The 21,764-nt window shown below is 31.0% G+C and overlaps 1 protein-coding gene across 4 annotated transcripts in view; it reads right to left on the bottom strand.

The window, feature by feature from the left end:
- The window catches only part of LOC122510014 (disks large 1 tumor suppressor protein), a 1,103,313-nt gene that overhangs the window by 211,943 nt on the left and 869,606 nt on the right, over nt 1-21,764 (bottom strand). For all 4 annotated transcript variants that reach the window (XM_043624398.1, XM_043624394.1, XM_043624397.1 and 1 more), the window contains 2 exons: nt 13,539-13,814; nt 6,911-7,123 (listed from right to left, as the gene is read on the bottom strand). In XM_043624398.1, coding sequence (XP_043480333.1) covers nt 6,911-7,123; nt 13,539-13,814 — 489 coding nt within the window. The remainder of the gene's footprint in view (nt 1-6,910; nt 7,124-13,538; nt 13,815-21,764) is intronic.

Below are 21,764 nucleotides of genomic sequence, written 5' to 3'. Positions count from 1 at the left end.
AGTCTAACGCTGACTTGCTACGAGAAAATGCGAACAACTATCCGATGTGCAAAGATAAATAAAGAGACGAGTCACTAGAATTTTTATGTTCCAATAAAAAGACAACTTCCACTAAACTATTTCAACGTTTAAACTTAACTAGAGTAGAAAAATTCTCCACTTTTATCAAAATTGTTTTCTTTGAAAATAAATGAGAAATTAGATATTACAGGCCTCGGATCGACTTTAGGATGCGAAAAAATCGTTTTAGACGATTCAAATTAGGAAAAAAGTTGAAAAAGTCGTTTATTACATTCAGAGTTATTATAAAAATTTGACTTTGTATTTGTCTGACTTCTCGCCAATTTCTAAAAAAGTTCTTTACTTTTGTAATTATGTATTCTGATACGTAACTTCAATTCAAAGTTTTTGATGTCCCTGAAGTTAGCGTCGACGCTCGGCGTCAAAAACTATTATTTAAAGTTTTTAGAGATAAAAAAGGTACTAATTTCAAATTTTTTCTTCAATTTGGAAATTAAAAAAACCGCAGGGTACGTTTCTAATATAAAACCTTTAAAAATTGTTAACGAAAGGTTCTGATGCCAGGGAAAACGGTAACACACAAAATATCTGAAACTGGGTTTTATTATACACTCAGAAATACAAAAGGTAAAAGATAATTAGAAAGCCGATGTAACTCTTAATAGAAGGTAAAAACCGGAAGTGAATATACATAGAGAAAGTAACTATTGTCCAAAGGGGAACACAAGTGACATCTGGAGTAGTTGTCCAGAAAGGTTGGATCGTAATTCAAAAGTTCAATTTAGTTAACACTTTCCCTCGAAACAAACTTTGACAATTTAAGCCCCACTTTGCGTAGTTCCAACGAAGAGACACACTTTTCATGCTTTGGCCTTGACAAGTCCTTGGTGAAGATGTCCGCAGACATGTCACTTGATCCTACGTGCTCCAGGAAAATCTGACCCGATTCGATGACTTCCCGAACAAAATGATGAACGACAAAACTTCTTTCATTAGATTAGGAACCTCCATGAACACTGTTTCCTCTAGAACGCCGTTCAAATACGCCGTCGTCACATCGAACTGTCGAATATACATCCCCTCTTGGGCAGCGAGAGCAACGGTGGTTCGAACTGAGCTTAAACGTGCAACCGGCGCGTAGGTCTCGTGAAAGTCCCTGCCAAACACCTGAGAATAACCTTGGACGATTATTCTGGCTTTCCTCCTCTCCATCTGGCCATCGGATCCGGACTTCCTTCGTAGTATGAATCGACTCCCGATGATGCCTGAGTGTGAGGCATCCGCTCTTTCCACTAGATTCCACGTTTCTTTTGTCAGGATCGATTTGACTTCCTCCGCCATGGGCGGTATCCACTCGTAAGACTCAGAACCGTCCAACGCACGTTTCAAGGGAATTTCCGCTAACATGACGAAATCGATCTCGGACTCGACCAAATTGCAGTTTGCTGCAAGAACTTTTCTAGGCCCACCGCGTTGCACGGTGCGTACAATGCGCGGTCTTCCTCGTCGCGGTCTATTTTCTTGAGGGAATCCAAGAAAATCCTCTCTAACACTTTCATTGTCGTTGTCCTCGAATTCTAAATCTTGATTAACTGGCTCCGTGTGTTTTGGTCTGTCACACAAATCGAGTTCGATGGTAACCTCTTCGTTCGTGTTATCCGATGACAATTGTGGCGTTGTAGGCGAGTCATTTTCCTGAAAGGGATTCTCGACGTTCTTCAGCGATAGGCTTGATTCCTTCTTCAAAAATTTCACATCTCTCGATATTTCAAATTTTCGCTCGTCTGGCATCCAAATTTTATAAGCTTTCGACACGGTATTGTTGCCCTAAGCACGACTGAGCCAGAGTATATGGCTCTGTGTGAAGCTGCAAAGCGGACACTTCGATATCTCAAGGGCACCGCCGATCACGGGATACTCTACAAGTATAAAAAGGATGATCTTGTCGGTTTCGTGGATGCTAATTAGACTGGATCCATCGACGACAGGCGTTCATTCACAGAGTACAGATTTATAAGACGAATTTCGCACCATCGACTCGCGTCATCGATAAACGTTATAAAGTACACATTTTTGCCGTTTGATTTCACGCGCATTGGCCTCGCGTGGATTCTTTCGGGAAAGACACATCTTCCCCTGAAGACAAACATGACACTCGAAGTCGTCCTCTTTTCTATCAAGTTTGATACCTCTGATGGATCCACTCTTTATAGCTTTCTTGAGAAATCTGACATTCAAATGTCCCATTCGAATGTGCCAATCTTCTATCGAGTTTTCCCTTGAAGTAAACACTGTCACAGCTGATTCTGACATTTTGCATTCCGGTTCGGTCGAGTTTCGTAAATAATACAAACCGTTTTCACGCGTTCCTTCGATTAACACATTTCCTTTGTTGTCCAATACTTTAGCTTTGTTCTCACTAAATATCACATCGTGTCCCGCGTCGAGTATCTACTAATGGAAATCAAGTTTGTCCGTAGTTCCGGAACAAATAAAGTGTCACATAACTCGACGATCTTTTTATCACTGTACACTTCTGTCACTGTTGTCGCAGTGCCTTTTCCCGATATATTCGCACGCGCACTGATGGCAAGACTCACTTTACCGAAATCCTGATTCTCATTAATCTTAATGAACGATGCTTTATCCCTGCACATATGGGACGTGCATCCGCTGTCGAAACACCAGCCACTATCTTTCGCGACATCGTCAATTCGAAATGATTTATCCATCGACGTTTCCAATGTAGTAAGTATACTCAATTTTTCCGCTGTGCTCGCGGTTTCTTTGACATTTTTAGGCGTCCTACAAAATTTCGCTGTGTGACCCATTCTACCGCACTTATAACACTTTATTTTCCATTCCTTTTTCACCGAGTCTCTATTTTCTGAATTACCATGTCGATCACTTCTACCTTTATGTTCTGTTTTCCGAACGAACATAGCGTTTTGCACTGCACTTCTGTCAGTTTCCCGACGAGCGTCGAACTCTTCCGTAATTTTTATTCTCAGTTTTTAAGGTCAGGCAACTCATCGCGTGATGAGATTGCACAGCGAAAATTTTCAAACGATTCTGGTAAACTTCGTAGAAGCATCACGGTCAGCAGGTTTTTGTTGATGTCTACTTCCATCTCAGCTAACTTGTCCGCGACGTCGAAGAATGTACGCGAATGCTCTCGAGCATCATCGCCCTCCTTCATTCTTAAGGACATCAAGGTATTCAACAGTGCGGCCCTCCGTGCCGGACCCTTAGGCTGGTATATTCCCGCTAGCTTGGTCCAAATTTCATGCGTGGTGTCGCACCCCTTGATTTGTTTTATCTCCGACGGATTCATCGCGAGCACAATGTCCGATTGCGCTTTCAAGTCACTTTTTGTCCATCTGTTCGCAGCTTCAACCGTTGCCGCGTCGCCTTCTACTACCACGGGTTTTGCAATAGTCCCTTGAGCATAACCCCACATATCATTTTTGATGAGCACCGCACGCATCATAATCTTCCAGGTCTCATAGTTGTCTTTGTTCAAGACATCAAAACGCACGCCCGTTGTATTCATAATGACGAGAGAAAAAGTTCGCGAAAATTACGAAACCAAAACAAACACGAGGGACGCGCTGGCGATTTAAAAAATGGCCGACAAGACGCGATTAGGCGTCACGACAGATTTTTGAATTTTACTCGACAAATACTACGCGGCCTGGGCCCATAACCTGTTAACGAAAGGTTCTGATGCCAGGGAAAACGGTAACACACAAAATATCTGAAACTGGGTTTTATTATATACTTAGAAATACAAAAGGTAAAAGATAATTAGAAAGCCGATGTAACTCTTAACAGAAGGTAAAAACCGGAAGTGAATATACATAGAGAAAGTAACTATTGTCCGAAGGGGAACACAAGTGACATCTGGAGTAGTTGTCCAGAAAGGTTGGATCGTAATTCAAAAGTTCATTTTAGTTAACAAAAATATTATTTCCAAATTTTTTTTTGATTTCATGAAAAAAATTGATTTTAATGATCAGCGTCGACGCTAAATTTAGGATCTAAGTTTTTGTGAAATTAAATTATTTTCAAACCATTTTTTCATATTTTTCTTCAAAAACACGATTCTTTTTTTCAGAAATTGTAACAAAAATTCTCAAAAATATAAAGTTCGATAAAATTTGACGAAATTTACAATTTTTTTACAATTTTGCAATTAATTACTTTCGGGAATTCAATTATCTTAAAAAAATTGTAATTAAAACTTTTCTAAAACAAAGTTTTTTTTTAAATTTATAAATTTCATTATTGAAAACTGCAATAATTTTGTTAAATAAATATTTATATGCTTTTGAGTAAGTTCTTTAAAAATTCAATTACCCAGGTGCGAAAAGTTGGTCGGGCCATGGTCGCGCCGACCAAGTGGATAGTCGTGCCGACCTTGGCAGCCAAAGGTCGGCCGAACTAGTGAATTGTAACACCCGCCGTCCAGTGGCTGACATGGTCGGGCCGACTATGGCTGCCAAAGTTGGGCCGACCAGGGGTGCCAAAGTTTTCCCGACCATGAGAAAGAAGGTCGGCTTCATTTTGGCAACCATGGTCGTGCCGACCTTGGCAGCCAAAGGTCGGCCGACCGTTTGCAAAAAATTATTAACTTTACAATTAACAGATATTAAGTGATATCTTAATATTCATTATTTATTTATTTATTTATCGCATTCATCTTAACACTAGACGCAATCTTATACATAAATACAAATTAAAATTTCTAACGCTCGCAGGGATCGAACTCGCAACCTAACGCACCGAAGTCTAACACGCTAACCATTACGCTACGCTTACATGAAAGCCTAAGAACAAAAATGAATTTATAAGCTGCAATTTAAAAAAAGAAATTTGTAATTTATAACGATTAATAAATCAGATAACGTTTATTAGTTTTTGTTTAATCCATTTTAGCTAAAATAATTAACACAAAAACTTTTAATTTCTACCATGGCAGTATAGAAATGTTTTTTAAGATGGTCGGGCCAACCGTGGCCAGAGTCGGCCCGACCAACAGAAATTAGGTTTTTTACACTCTGGCTGCCATAGTTTTACCGACCATCGGCCCGACTGAGGCCAGAGTCGGCCCGACCAACAGAAATTAGGTTTTTTAAACTCTGGCTGCCATAGTTTTACCGACCATCGGCCCGACTCAGGCCAGAGTCGGCCCGACCAACAGAAATTAGGTTTTTTACACTCTGGCTGCCATAGTTTTACCGACCATCGGCCCGACTCAGGCCAGAGTCGGCCCGACCAACAGAAATTAGGTTTTTTACACTCTGGCTGCCATAGTTTTACCGACCATCGGCCCGACTCAGGCCAGAGTCGGCCCGACCAACAGAAATTAGGTTTTTTACACTCTGGCTGCCATAGTTTTACCGACCATCGGCCCGACTCAGGCCAGAGTCGGCCCGACCAACAGAAATTAGGTTTTTTACACTCTGGCTGCCATAGTTTTACCGACCATCGGCCCGACTCAGGCCAGAGTCGGCCCGACCAACAGAAATTAGGTTTTTTACACTCTGGCTGCCATAGTTTTACCGACCATCGGCCCGACTGAGGCCAGAGTCGGCCCGACCAACAGAAATTAGGTTTTTTAAACTCTGGCTGCCATAGTTTTACCGACCATCGGCCCGACTCAGGCCAGAGTCGGCCCGACCAACTAAAATTAGGTTCTCTAAACTCTGGCACCCATAGTCGGCCCAACCTTGGGTGGAAACAGTAACCAAAGTCGGCCCGACTTTGGCTGCCGACCTATTGGCAGCCATAGATGGGCCGACCTGGGCCCGACCTGCCAACTCTGGCGGCCGACCAAAATTCGCACCTGGGTATTATTCAAATGGAAAGAAATTTTTACTAATAAATTAAAAATAATTTTAAAATTCAACTGCTTTTAATTCAATTTTATAAAATTTCGATTAATTAAAAATTTTCAATTGAATATGTAAATTAAAATTTCAAAAAATACTGGTATGTAAATAATTTTAAAATAATTTTAATTACTATTTTCTACAATTTTAGACCAAAATTCTCTTCTTACTCAATTATTTTTAATATTTCTCAGAAAGTTCTTTAAAAATTAAATTATTTGAAGAAAAAAGAAAGTATAGGTATTTTAAATAAAATTAATAAACAACTTTCTTAAATGAAATCTTACAAAATTTCGATCATTTTGAAAGTCTTCAATTAATTTTATATTAAAAAATTCAACTACTTTGAAAAAAATTTTAATTGAAATTTGAAATTTGTTTCAGTTGAAAAACTTAATATTGTTCAGACATTTAACATTTAATTGTTTCAAAAAATTTTCTATTTATATCTCACTTATTTTGCATAATTTTTAATTAAAATTTGTCTCTAATTTAATTATTTTTAGTAATTTTCAGAAAGTTTTTTGAGAATTCAATTTTTTTAATACAAAAATTTAATTTTGAAGAAAAATTTTAAAAGTAACTCTTTATTATTGTTGCTTTAAATTTTTAAGGTGAAAAAGTTAGTTCCCGGACATTTTAAAGTTTTCAATATTTTCAAATTTCACCAAAAAGCTGAAATTTTACAAAATACTTGAAGACACTTTACAGAAAGATATTTGACTAATTATTTTTCCCACTTTAAAAATTAAAATAAGTAGATAGACTACATATTTTATAATTGATGTATGGAGTAGTATTTTATACCAAAAAATTGGTCTTTTGTTGCAATATGTGGAAGAAAAGTCGAAATTGTCGCATTTTATCAAAATAAGCCGAAAAAGGTAAAAGAAGTCTTATTATCCGAAGCCTGGATATTTAAAAAAAATCACTTTTGGTAAAAAGAAGCATTTCTAGTTTATGATCTTAGAAATTGAATTAAAACGATTTCTCACCAAGGCATTCCTGACGGCGACCAACTTGTCACCAACAACGAGTCTCCCGTCTACCTGAGCAGCTCCGCCCTCCATAATTTTTGTGACATAAATACCATTGTCTCCGGGGATGTGTTGATTTCCGATACCACCTGCGATACTAAATCCCAATCCTTTGTTGCCCTTAATCAATTCTATTTCCATTAATTGCGTGTGCCTTCGTCGCCGGACGTACTGCAAACAAAAACAAATAATCAATCGTTTGCAACTTACAATATTATTAAACAATTACAAATATTTACATTATTTTGTGATTCATAATTATACCATTCGCATTATTTACATAATTTATATTCCCTGCGCATGAAACTTAATTTATTAAGTTACTAAATATGTAAGCAAGAAATTTAATTTTTTTTAAAATTTGTAACACGTTCCGATGAAATATAAAAATTACTCCAACGTTTCAAAATCAATACGATTTCCTGTTCAGAGAGTCTACAAAATAATACAAAAAATAAAAATTACAGAAAAAATACATACAGAATACAAAAAATAAAAATATATTAAAAAATCTTTTGTCCGAATGTATTTGTATAAAAAATTTTTTACCTACTACTCCAATTAAAACCAACTCGGACGTAAAAGTTTAATTAATTCAATTATTATTTTCAAGAATTTTTAACTAAAATTCTTCTTTAATTAAATCGATTATTTTTTTTAATTTTAGAAAAAATTCTTTGACAATTTTCAAATCCATTTGTTTCCAATAATAAATTTCACGTAGTATCAATTATTTGTAAATTCTTCAATTAAATTGTATATTATTAGAAAATAAAAAATTTACAAACTTTTCGCCTTTTCTCAATCAAATTACGGACTTTACGGACCTTTTTTAAAAAAAAAACTGATTTTTGCGGACTTCAAGCAAATTTACGGACTTTTACGGGATTTAAGGACCTAGTTCGAGCCCTGTTACAGAGGCAAAAACTTTTAGGTTATTTTTGTAACTGTTGGAATGAAAATACACAAAGTGGATCAATTCTCATTATAAAGCACTCATGTTTATGTTTTTAGTATGTAAATCTAAAATAATTAATAAAAGCTGATTTTAATTTTACGCAATTAAACAAAAACTTTTAATTAAGGTAAAAATAACACAAATATAACCTTAGAATGATTTGTTTCCAAACCTTCTAAAGGCACCTTTTTCGAAACGTGTCACATTTATTAAAAAAATTCTAAAATCTGTGCATTATAACTTCTCTTGTAGTTTTAATTTAAATTTTAATTGAAATGGTAATAAACGTATACGTATTTTTTAGAAAATTCTTCCTTTTTCCGAGTATGTAATTGGTGCAATGACGTATTTCGATTCTGGTTTTTCAAGACTTCGCCAACTGATAGAAAAGCAATTGAGAAAAAAAGAACCAAGACGTTCCAAGTGGTTCTAGACTATTTACTCAGGTGACGGAGCAACGTTTTGAGACGGAAATGAAAAGCGAAGATAGAAGTTAGAAAAATACGTTTGAAGTCAAGGGAACAATTACATACACGAAAAAGTACCCAAAAAACAATTTTATTTTCTCACTTTGCTTTTGTTTTGCATTAATTTCATTCTTAATGTATTTCGCTCTTTGAAAAAATTTCAAACCATGATAAATAAAGAAAGAAAATTTAGTTTTATTACTTAATAAATTTTCGCCTTCAATAAGATTTAAAAATTTAATGATATAAAAAAAAGTCAATTTTATCCGAGTAAACTTTAAAGATAAAATTTCACTTTATATTATATATTAGTTTTTAAATTATTTTTATCATTAGCAAAGAATTTGAGTTAAAACATCAAAAATTAAATTTTATTCTATATTAGTTCTATATTAAAATATTTTCATCACTTGCATGGCGCTTTAAATAGAAAAATAAGATTTAATGAAAATATACAAAAATGAGATTTCTCCAGTTTTTGATGTTAATATTGAAATATTTACAGAAATAGAGACTTTAGATGACAAAAAAGAGGAAGAAGACAATTTTACTTTATGTACTTTTCTAAAGAACAGAAAGTGAAGTAAATTCTCTTGTATTCAAACAATAAGAAGTAGTTGTCATTTTTAATATTAGATTCGGAAACACTGAGTAAATTGAGAAATTCCTGACAAAACTATTTTTAATATTACAGAAAGATCTGAAAATAATATAAAATAAAACTTATATTCACAGATTAAGAGTTTTTTGTTTAATATCTTTAGTAATTGGATTTAATTTTACAATTCTTAAAAAAAAATTAGAAAAAATAAAATTTGTTAGAAAAATCAGGTAATTGTTAAAAAATTTTATCAAAAGTACTGTAAAAATATCAAATTTATAGAATTGCAACAAAAATGCTGGTTTTCCTTCATTTTCAAAAAATTTTAGTAAAATTAATAAAGAATTCAATTATTTTTATAATCGATTTCTTGAAAATTTTAATTAATTAAAAACTTTCCAATTACATGTTTGTAAAAATTCAATTATCTTTAAAAAATAAAATTGAAATATTTAAAAACCTAATTTTTTAGTTTGTAAAAATTCAATTATCTTTAAAAAATAGAATTTAAATATTTTAAAAAACTAATTTTTTAGTTTGAAATAATACTTTTTCAAACTTTAATATTCTTAAAGAAAAATTGTATTAATAATAAAAATAAATAAATCAGTTAATTTCATAAAGATTTACCTAAATTAATAATAATTTTTATAAGAATTCAAGTTTCGAAAAATATTCAAATTCTAAAGATTTGATTTTCAAAATGTTTCAGTTCTAGTATTTTCTAAAAATTATTGAATTTTTATGAACAAACATTTTAGAATTTTTAAAATAACTAAAATTTCAAATCTTCATAAATTTTGAAAATAATGTATTTTGACACAGTAAGTATAACTAGTTTTAATTTAAAAATAGGTAGACACTCCTTAAGGCGGTGTCAAAGTAGATTGGATTTTTGCATTGAGCTTCAAAGGGAAAATCGCATCGACTTTGACATCCCCTTAAGGAAGATTCTGACAAACAGTCAAAATACAAGTTAGTTCAACGTCATAATTTCGTATTTGAAAAGAAAACACCAAATTCGTTTTGATAGAAGTGTTAATAATTTAATAATTAACATTTTAAACTATTTAAAGTTGTATTTGGATAAAAATATCCAAGTTTTTGTCAATAAGGAACATCTCTTAAATTTTAGGTTATGTTTTTTATTGACAGAAATTTGTAATTATTATTCAAATGCAACTTTTAATTGTTTGATATGTTGAAAATAAAATCTTTACTTTACTCTTTCACAAAAACGAATTTAAAATTTATTTTTTATAATTCCGATTTTTTGTCAGATTCTTCCTTCAAATTCGTATCTAAATTTTAATTTTGTAATTTTAAGAATTAAGACAGTCGGTTTTAAAAGTTCACACTGTAAAAAAGTTGGTGTAAAATAACACGAAACTTGTAATTTCACACATCAAAATTATAGGTTGTACGTAGTAAATTAATTTCGTTCCAAAAGTAGTTTTACTATTCACAGTATTTTTACATAATATGACTATGTAATTTAACAAATTTGTTTAAATTTACGTTCTCCAACATTGGAAAGTTTGGTCACTATATGTCCCACATGTATTTTTACATTGCGTGTATTTCTACACTTTGACGTAATATTACGTCGCACGAACTGTACAATTACATGGCGAATGTAATTTGTAATTTTCTTATTCCTTTAAAATTTTCAAAAAATTTTCAAGTTTTTATAAATAACTCTAAAAAAGTATATATAATGTACATTTATAGAAAGTATATGGTAATTTATAAGTAAATAATAATATTACAAAAAGTTTTGGGCTACATTTCATAAATACAAAAAGTTACGACTGAAAATATTATTTCAAAAAATATTTGCAGGTTATGTAGATTACAGTCGGCGTGTAAAAATACAACGTCGGACATAGTGACCAAACTTTCCAACGTTGGACATAGTAAATTTACACCAGATTTTTTTATTTTCTAAAGAGACGCATGCTTATTCCCGAAATCTTTTTTGACCAAATAGGTATTTGATATAAAACTACTTAACTTAAAATTCACATAATACACGGAAAAAATAAGTCGCGGAAATTTTCCTCGACTTTGTTGAAGACTCTCGGATTTAGTGGAAAGTGTTTTAAAAATCATATTCACAGTTTTTGAAGAAATATACTACATTTGAAGAAACTTTCCGCGACTGTCGAAGAAAATGAAGACTCCACGCGCATGTAACCGATTCCGCCACAGTCGCGGAAAATTACAAACCTGAATTTACTCTACAGCGTTCTAATTTTTAATTGACAGTCGCGGAAATTATTTAGAATTTTTTAATGTATATATTAATATCGACACATTGAATAATAAATTTAATAATAATCTTGACAATCAATTGTCATAAATTGTTAAAAAAAAATGATAAAAAAACAGTGTTTATTGGTTTTAACGCGCGCAACTTTTGTGCGCACCATTTTCCGCGACTCGTCGACGAAACCTTTTATGAAGTGTTAGAATAATTCCGAGACTGTTTTCCGCTACTACACGGAGAGAAAAATCAAGCGTTTGTAGTATGGACAGTTAAGCTTATTTCGTAAAAGAATGCACATGCGCAATATGCGTAAAACTTCTGCTGTATTTGTATAAATTTCTACGTTATCAGCATAAAAGTTCTACCTGTAACGCATGGGACGTCAGTATACTACGATTGCAAGAGATCCATGCTTTTTTAGTATATGTTTCATGCAACTGAGGTATAAAAACATGCCTCTTTAGCAGGACGTTCATACAAAATTAGCATAGGAAGTCTCCATACTACAAACGCTTGATTTTTCTCTCCGTGTAGGTTTCTAGAAAGTCCTCGACTTTTTTTGGAGAATTTCTGCTAAAATCGTAGAACATTTCTAAAAGTCTATAAAAGATTCGTTCATATCCGAGAGTCTTCGATTAGTCGCTGAAAATTTCTGCGACTATTTTTTTCCGTGTATGCACATTATTTGACATAAATTTCATTGTACACAAAAACCATTTAACATAAATATCATTTGTCATAGAATTCATTAAACAGAAATATTATGTTACATAAAACTCAGATAACTTAATTCCCATTTGACATAAAAATTATGTAACATAAATTTCTATTATTGACATAAAAATCATTTAACATAAATTTCTTTTGACATAAAATTCATTTAACGTAAATTTTATTTGTTATAAAATTCATTTAGCATAAATGTCATTTAACGTAATTCTCATTTGACATAAATATCATTAGACATTAAATTAGCTTGACATAAATTTCATTTGACGCTTTCTAAATTTGAATCAGCGAAAAGTCGCTGATTCACCAGCCCAGAGTATGCAGCTGATGAAACAGCGTATATACGCTGGAAAATCAGTGCATATACGCTGTTTCATCAGTGTATATACGCTATTTCATCAGCTGCATACTCTGGGCTGGTGAATCAGCGACTTTTCGCTGATTCAAATTTAGAAAGCGTGAATGTCATTTAACATAATTATTATTTAACGTAAAATTAAATTTATATAAATTTCATTTAGCATAAATTCCATTTAACATAATTCTCATTTGGCATAAAATTTACTTGACATAAATTTCATTTGGTATAAATCCCATTTTACATAATTTTCATTTGACATAAAGTTCACTTGATATAAATTTCATTTGACGGATAACTCATTACAAATAATTCTCATTTGACATAAAGTTCAGTTGTCATAGATTTTATTTTATATACAGATCATTTGACATGGAAATATAGGCGCGAATTTCAAAATTGGGGAATCACAATGTTGTTGATAATATCTAATTGGTTACTTTTAAAATTCGCGCCGATATTGTTATGTAAAATGTTATGTTATGTTATACCAAATGAAATTTATGTCAAGTAAATTTTATGCCAAATGAGAATTATGTTAAATGGAATTTATGCTAAATGAAATTTATATAAATTTAATTTTACGTTAAATAATAATTATGTTAAATGACATTCACGTCAAATGAAATTTATGTGAAGCTAATTTTATGTCTAATGATATTTATGTAAAATGAGAATTACGTTAAATGACATTTATGCCAAATGAATTTTATAACAAATAAAATTTACGTTAAATGAATTTTATGTCAAAAGAAATTTATGTTAAATGATTTTTATGTCAATAGAAATTTATGTTACATAATTTTTATGTCAAATGGGAATTAAGTTATCTGAGTTTTATGTAACATAATATTTCTGTTTAATGAATTCTATGACAAATGATATTTATGTTAAATGGTTTTTGTGTGCAATGAAATTTATGTCAAATAATGTGCATATTATGTGAATTTTAAGTTAAGTAGTTTTATATCAAATAACTATTTGGTCAAAAAAGATTTCGGGAATAAGCATGCGTCTCTTTCTGAAGACTGAACACGTCTGAATTCACAATTATTTTTGAGGTTATGTTAACTTTTCCTAATAAATGTTCTTTTTAATTATAATTATTATAGATAATATAACCTCGAAATAATTACTTTGACAAATACATAATTTATAAATGGCTATAAAAAATGGTAAGGAAGTTTGTTTTTATTATTCTTACCAATTTGACGGTATTTCCGGCACGTTTGAGGGCATCGACGGCGCTTGCATGAAGAACGTCAACAACAGTCACATCGTTCACCTGTAGTATTGTGTCGTTAACGCGAAGACGACCGTCGGCTGATGCAGCTCCACCCGGGATAAGTTTGGTAATGTAAATAGCGGAGTCGTTTCCGAAGTGTGGATTATCAGTGCCGCCGGCAATGCTGAATCCAAGTCCGGCGCTACCTCTCTCGAGAACGATCTCCTCGTATTCCCAGTCGTCATCTCCATTGACCTGGAAAACGACAGAACAACCTCGTTATTCCCCTTAAGTGCCTCGCAATATTCCCAGTCAAATAAACGTCTGGCAAATACTGTTTTCACGATTGAACGCCTTTTACAAATCATTACCAACACCCTTTAATGCACCATTTCATTTTAATTGCCATATTCATGCGCTAAATTATTATTATTATTACTTTTATTTGTGGTCTTTTTAATTCATTCTTTCATCTTTTTCTTTCGGTTTTTTAATAAACGTATATTTTTTTTTTGATTCAATGGCTTTTTGCAAAGCAGATAGCCAAAACATTAATAAAAGTATAAGGGCACTAGAACTACTCAAAAAACTTTTTTTTTTTTTTTTTTTTTGGTTACATGACTCCAGGAAGGAAGAGTAAGGAGACCGAACTCTGTGCAGATAGCGCTTTGAAAATGTCTGAGAAATATGCACGAAAAGTGCCAGGTTCGATGCGTTCTAGTCGACCACCAAATAAGTTGATCATGCGCATAAGCTGTGTTGTGTCTCTGTTTCTCGTAAAAATTGTGCGAGTGAGATGTAATATCTAATGTTTACATTTAGCCGGTCTTAGTGAGATACATATATAATACATTTCGTTTTAAAAATTATTTATTTATTTTATTTAAAAAAATGTCGTGTTGTGTGCCAGGATGTAAAGAAAGAAAAAGAGTCTAAAAACATTAGTCTCTTCTATCCTTCTACGGTATGTAAATATATACTCTAGTTATAAACATAATTCTTCTTAACCATTTTCGCAAAATTTTTCCTTTTTTATAAATATATTATTAAATTATTTCGGAAATCTAAATAATATCACAATTACAAATAAATAAATTTGCTTTTCAAATTAACACAGTTTAAACTATGTAATATTTACCTTGACATAACCACACTTTTCATCTATGTCAACACTGAACTTTAGTTCAATGCGCATGATCGACTTATTTGGTGATCAACTAGAACATAGTGAGTCTGGCACTTTTCGTGCATATTTCTCAGACATTTGTATATGAATTAATGTTTTAACATTCACGTGACGCTTTACAAATCCTTCGGAAATAATTCCCAAGTCGTTTTACGTGTTCTTAATATCGTCTTAATTGTTATCGTGAGTAAATTTACTTTCGTGAATTCATCGCGTGACACTAATTAATTAAGTGATAGGGACACAATCATAGCGGTAGTAATTCGTAAAAACATACATACGTGCGTGTTAGTGCAAATTTTAGAGCAGGAGAACTTACTAAATGCGGTTCTTTACAAATATATTTAATTTTTTTAGGTTAAAATAATGATTTATTCTAATTATTAATCAATCTTTTACGTCCGAAAAATAGTAATTATAGTGAAGGAGAATAAAACGAAAATATATATTTTTTAATTAAATTATATATATAAATTATAATATATTTTTTAAATTTTATAATTTTTTTATTGACGAATGCTAAGTTTAATTTTTTTTTTTGATTGACGAATGTTAAGTACGTATTTTTTTGTATATTATTTTATATTTTTTGTATATTATTTTATTTTATCTTTTGTATATTAATTTATATTTTTTTGTATTTTATTTGCATATTATTTTTATATTTTGTTGTATACCTATTATTTATATATATTTTTTGCTTCCTCGTGAGGAAGCTTTGTAGTCGTTTAATTTACAAAAAAACCTCAAAGAGGTTTTAACGATTTTGGCTAAAATTTACCAGGTATATTTATCATAAAAATATCTCGAAATGGATTAATAGACTTTAAAAAATTCTCAAAAAAAAATTTTTTTTTCAAAAAATTTTTTTTAAGTTGGTTATTGAAGTTAATATATAATAAAATCTTATTCTTTGCATCAAGACAAGTCGATTGGTGTATAAAAAATATAAATTGTATGAGAATTTACAGAGTTATTCACAATTAAAGCTGAAAAATTCGCATTTTTATAAAAAAATGAGTTCTTTCCGCAAAATTATGTTGGCGTATAAGAAAATCTTACTCATTTATTTCTAAAATCTTATTCTTTGCACCAAGACGGATCGATTGGTATATGCAAAGTATATATTGTATTTAAATTTATAGAATTAAAACCAATTATAGACAAAAAATTTGCACTTTTAATAAAAATTCATTTTTTCTTAAAAATCATGTTGCTGTACAATAGAATGTTATTATTAATTAAAAAATAAATCAAAAATCTTATTCTTTGCATCAAGACGAATCGATTGATGTATATAAAGTATATATTATATTGAAAATTATAGAATTAATTACAATCAAATTTGAAAAATTCACTTTTTTACTAAAAATTTTTTTGTTTATTTAGATTTATATTACTGTATAAGAAAATTTTATTCTTTCTATTAAGACGAATGCACTTTATTTTATAAATGTTAAATTGTATTAAAAATTATTTAAAAATGAAATATATTTATCGTTAATGCTTCCTCCACAAGGAAGCAAATTTTTTTTGATGATCGTAAAGAGGAAGCAAAATGTTCATGTAATGAACATCTGGATTTACAACTTGTTTATATTATTTTATATTTTTTGTATATTATTATATATTTTTATAGACTCCCTGAAGAGGAAATCGTTTAAATTTCGAAACGTTGGAGTAAACTAATTTTGAAAAACTATTTGTCCGAATGTTTTTGTTTTATTCTCCTTCACTATGATTTATTCTAATAAATAGATGCTAAACAAGTTTTATAGACAAATTGTTAACTATTTAAATAAATTTTATTTTTATTTCAACAGGTAGTTCAAAGGGAGTCGGAAGGATACAAAGAATGCAGTAATTTTCCGGTCAATGGAGTTTCTTCGCAAACGGTTAGTTTTTTTTTCATCATGAAAATAGTGACGCATTTGATGCACATTGTGTATCAAATGAAAATAAATACTACTCGAATTCGGAGATAATAAAAAATCTCCATGATATTGAAAAAATGTTTATGAACAATGAATGCTATAAAAATTCGAAGATAAATAAAAGTCTCTAAATCTATTAAAAAATTATTTAAGGACAATGAATCCTACTTGAATCTGGAGATAAAAAAGTCTCCAATCTAGTGAAAGAATATTTAAGAACAATGGATCCTACATGAATTCGAAGATAATAAAAATTCTCCAAAATATTAAAAGAAATTATAATACAATGAATGAAACTTGTAATGTTATTACAAGAAAACACACGATGGGTTTGAATTAAGTTCAACCAAAAAAATGCTTTCACCTCCGATTTTTTTCTTGAATTTGTTTCTGGGTTGTCTCATGATCATTTTGAGCCCAAAAAGAACAAAGTCGCTCGAGCCGTTTTTGAGAAAACTTATTTTTTCTTTTTTTCTAAATATTAGTTAACTTATTTTTAAGAAAATAAATCATAGTTAGTATTTTATTAGCTTAAGTTCTTTAAATGAGTAGTAGAAAAGAGGATGTTACTGTTAAATTTCTTGCGGCAACTAATAACCATAGAAATTCAGGAAAAACCATGAAAAAACTGTTCATAATTTACTTTTTGCATATTACTATTTTCCAGTACATGTAAACTCAAATTTGTCTACACTAAAATTAAAGTGTATACAATTTTTTGTTAATTTAAAAAGAATGAAGTGCTTCATCTTTATCTGTCTAAAAGTTGCGACCTTCTAAAATCGTTTTTTTTGCATATAATTTCTTAAATAGGAAATAATTTTTCAGTTTTTTAGAAATAAATAGATTTCTATGCATCTAATGCGAGATCTAAATTTACTGCTGTCAAAAAAGAAAGCAAAGTTAGCCCGGGCAATCTTGGCAATGCCCAGTCACTTTGGGTAATGTCAACATTGCCTCCCAATTGCGGCCAATGTTTGAAAAATTTTATGACATTCAGCTTTTCCGGGCACTGACACATTTCTTTGAACCTTATTAAAAACATTCGGGCAATCTTGACAATGCCCAGCCACTTTGGGCATTGTCGACATTGCCCAATAATCGACCATAACATATATAAATCAGTTCAGGCAATCCTCATCAGGGGCACATGACAAACAGGATTTAAATATGTTAATTTCTAAACGGGGGTAAGTAACAAGTTAGATTTCCGCGATAATTTTTTAATCTACTTTGCATTGAAATAAAATCTTATTTAAAAAATTTATTTTTATAAGCAGTAATAATAGTATTAATCATGAAAAACTTATTTCTTTACTTTATGTATGTTTTTACACGTTACCCTTAGTAAAATATATTTTTTAAATATTGATAATTAAAAACTAAGGAGAAATTACAAAAAGAGGTAGGGTAATGTCACCTTGAGTGGACCGCCTAACCTTTTTTTCTAAAAAATTCTTTATGAAAGCAAATTAATCGGAGTTTTCTATTCCAAGCATTAGTTTAGATCCCAAAATAAGTGTTTATACCATAATAGCTTTGATGTTTTTTTATTTGAAAAAAAATTTCCTTTCAGGGTACAGTCCCATGCTGAGCAGAAAACACAATGCAAAGCAGAAATTCGTGAGTGCAAGAGAGATAGTCAGATATCACTATCCTTTCTACTCTCACGAAACTCTGCTTTGCATTGTGTTTTCTGCTCAACATGGGACTGTACCCTAAAACAGAAGCTAATTTTTAAGCAATGAAAAAAGAAAAGGTCCACACAAGACCCCTCCTAAGAAATTGCAAAAGTTATTCTAAATTCTTTAATGTATTTAATATTTCTGATATATTAATACAAAATTTATGCTTATGCAGCTTCAGACCATGTGTGTGTCGCAATGTTTGCAAGTGAAACCATTTTTAATAATTTTGGCACATATCATATCAATATCACAAAAAAATTAATAAAGAACATAAAACATAGTTTAAAACCACACGGAGAGAAGGGCGTAGTAGATTCTACTGACATGGCAGTTAAATCTACTAAACAGAATCATTAGGTTTGGACTGACGGTACAGACAGTGCCATCTACTGCACTGTTTAGTAAGATAGTAAGATACACTGAGCAAACAGTATATTCTACTAAACAGAGAGGTGTCGTAGTGTATTATACTAAACATACAGTTGGCGCCACTAACCGGTGCACTAAATGATTTACTAAACGCGTTCTGTCACATTTACTGCAACTCTTCTCTCCGTGCAATTCATTATCAATTTATATCAAAAAAATAGTAAACTGACATTAAAAATGGAAAAAACAGGCAGTCCACTCATGGTTACAAACAGTGGTCCACTCATGGTGACATACAACTTTTCATGACAGCCACCACAATTTTTTTTGAGTCAAAATTATCACTTAATTAAACTAAGAAAATCAATTTCAATGTTCAAAGTAGTAGGAAAAAATAAGTAACCTTTTAAAACTTAAATTTTACACTACTTTTACACTTCCGAATCACTTTACTTATTGTAAGAGCGACTTTTTTTGGTTTGTGATCTTCAAATGCGTTACATGAAACGGTAACGTATATGCGGAACTTAATTTCTTACGGTTTCTAGGTGCGGTGCTGCAATTCGCACTATTTATTTTACGTTTCCACTGTCAGATAACTTTAAAACTCAGGCGGTCCACTCAAGGTGACATTACCCTATATTTATTAAAAGTATATAAAAATAGTAATTTTCAAAAACCTATAAGTTTTGTCCTAATAGAGATAGAGAACATTTATTTTTTTTAATTTTCTCACAATTTAACTAACATTACTTTATCTTTTGACAGTAGTAACTTTAGATGCATAGAAATCTGTTTAAATCTCAAAAACTGAAAAATTATTTCCTATTTAAGAAATTATATGCAAAAAAAATTATTTTAGAAGGTAGCAACTTTTAGACTGATAAAGATGAAGCACTTCATTCTTTTTAAATTAACAGAAAATTGTATACACTTTAATTTTAGTGTAGACAAATTTGAGTTTACATGTACTGGAAAATAGTAATATGCAAAAAGTAAATTATGAACAGTTTTTTCATGGTTTTTCCTGAATTTCTATGGTTATTAGTTGCCGCAAGAAATTTAACAGTAACATCCTCTTTTCTACTACTCATTTAAAGAACTTAAGCTAATAAAATACTAACTATGATTTATTTTCTTAAAAATAAGTTAACTAATATTTAGAAAAAAAGAAAAAGTAAGTTTTCTCAAAAACGGCTCGAGCGACTTTGTTCTTTTTGGGCTCAAAATGATCATGAGACAACCCAGAAACAAATTCAAGAAAAAAACCGGAGGTGCAAGCATTTTTTTGGTTGAGCTTAATTCAAACCCACCGTGAACACCAAAAATTAGAAGAAAAACTTAAATAATTAAATTTAAATCATGTAACGAAAATCGATCACGTTATTGACAGTCAATAAAGATTTTTAGGTTAATTTGACGCCTTACCAGGATAAGAATGAGTAAGAAAAAGATAAACATATGGAGTTCGGTTTTGACCGTTCCCAAGTACAGTTCTCAAGCACTAATTTAAGTGAGGATTCACCTCACAATGTCTATAGTTCTCTAATTTTGACTTATTTGTAATTTTAAAGTGTCTAACTTCAAGTATTCGGAGGAAATGATTCTAAACAGCCTTTTTTTTAACTTAAACTCATATTTGCAATAGTATAAACATTTAATTCACATTTTTACCTCCCAACACGTGTTCATCAACCGCCATAGATTTATATAGTTTACCGAATCGCGTTTGACGCTATTTTTTTTCACATTAACCAATTTAATGGAAACTTTTAATTCTTAACTCTTATTCTTCTAAGTGTTTGTTCTGACAGTTGGCAAAGCCTAAAGTCATTTAAGAAGAAGAAGAAGATGAACATATATTGCTGATATTCTCTTATCTATTCTTACACGTCAAGTTAACCTAAAAATCTCTATTCGTTTTCAGAGTGTCAGTTACAATAAAAATCGGTCGCATCGAATAATTATTAGGGAAGACTGGGGTAAACCCGCTCACTTTTTTTCAGATTGGCTAAAATCTACACCGAAAAAAATCTCGATGGTATTATTAACTATGACCCTATAGTTAATCTTAATCTAGTAAAAGTAATAAGGATTCCTAATCATTATGGTTAGGATCGCTAGGTTGATTCAACGAATTCAAGCCTGGCAAAAACAACCCTGCAAATCCTAGTCAAATTGACTAGGATTTTAGTAATTTTGCCTATTTCCATAATGCGCACGCGTCTGCTTCTGTTCTGACAGTGTTTACCTCTATATCTATCGCGTCATTTATCGTGATTTCGTAAAATGATTTTTTATCATTACTCGCGTCTATTTTTTGTACATAAAATGGAGTTCTTACATACATCAAAATTGCTGGTTTCTCGGAACCTCTGGAAATATAGATAGTCCATGTTTTAGAAAGTAAACTATTTAATTATATTAGTCAATTCTTTCAGACTTTTTTGGTTAGGTTTCAATATAAATCGTCGACATTTTTACGCACGTGGTGACAACATTTTTACTATTTTAATCACGCAGTGTGTTTGAAAATTTACCTTTGCAATAATTTGTGCATTAAAATTTATTTTCATTTAATTGACGTGAATAATTAAAAATTAATAGTATTTAACAAGTAGATAAAATTGTGTACTTGAAATGTATAAAACATCATCTGATTAAGTATTGTATTTTGACTCGAAAATCTAGTGTCTATTAAAAAATTAAAATACCAAGTCGTGTTTAGTGTAGTGGTTATCGTTCCGGGTTTCAAAGTGCGTATTCGTTAGGTTCAGGTGTTCGCGTCCCCCCTGCGTCAAATATTTATTTCATAAGTTTAAATTAATTCTAAGGTATATAAATACAAAGTCAAATATAAATATGTTCAAATACAGTAATTAATTTTTTTTATTATAATTAGTTTTTCTCTTTTATTTGATAATAAGAATTTGATTAGCAATTTCAAATAATTATGATACACAGTGTAAATCTAATATTATTATCCTAGTCAATTTGACTATTTTTTCCTGATTGCATCTACTAATTT

The sequence above is a fragment of the Leptopilina heterotoma genome, unplaced genomic scaffold (genome assembly GCF_015476425.1).
Source record: "Leptopilina heterotoma isolate Lh14 unplaced genomic scaffold, ASM1547642v1 Lhet_65, whole genome shotgun sequence".
NCBI lineage: Eukaryota > Metazoa > Arthropoda > Insecta > Hymenoptera > Figitidae > Leptopilina > Leptopilina heterotoma.
The sequence above is the reverse complement of the archived record's forward strand: the minus strand, read 5'-3'. Positions and strand labels throughout refer to the sequence as shown.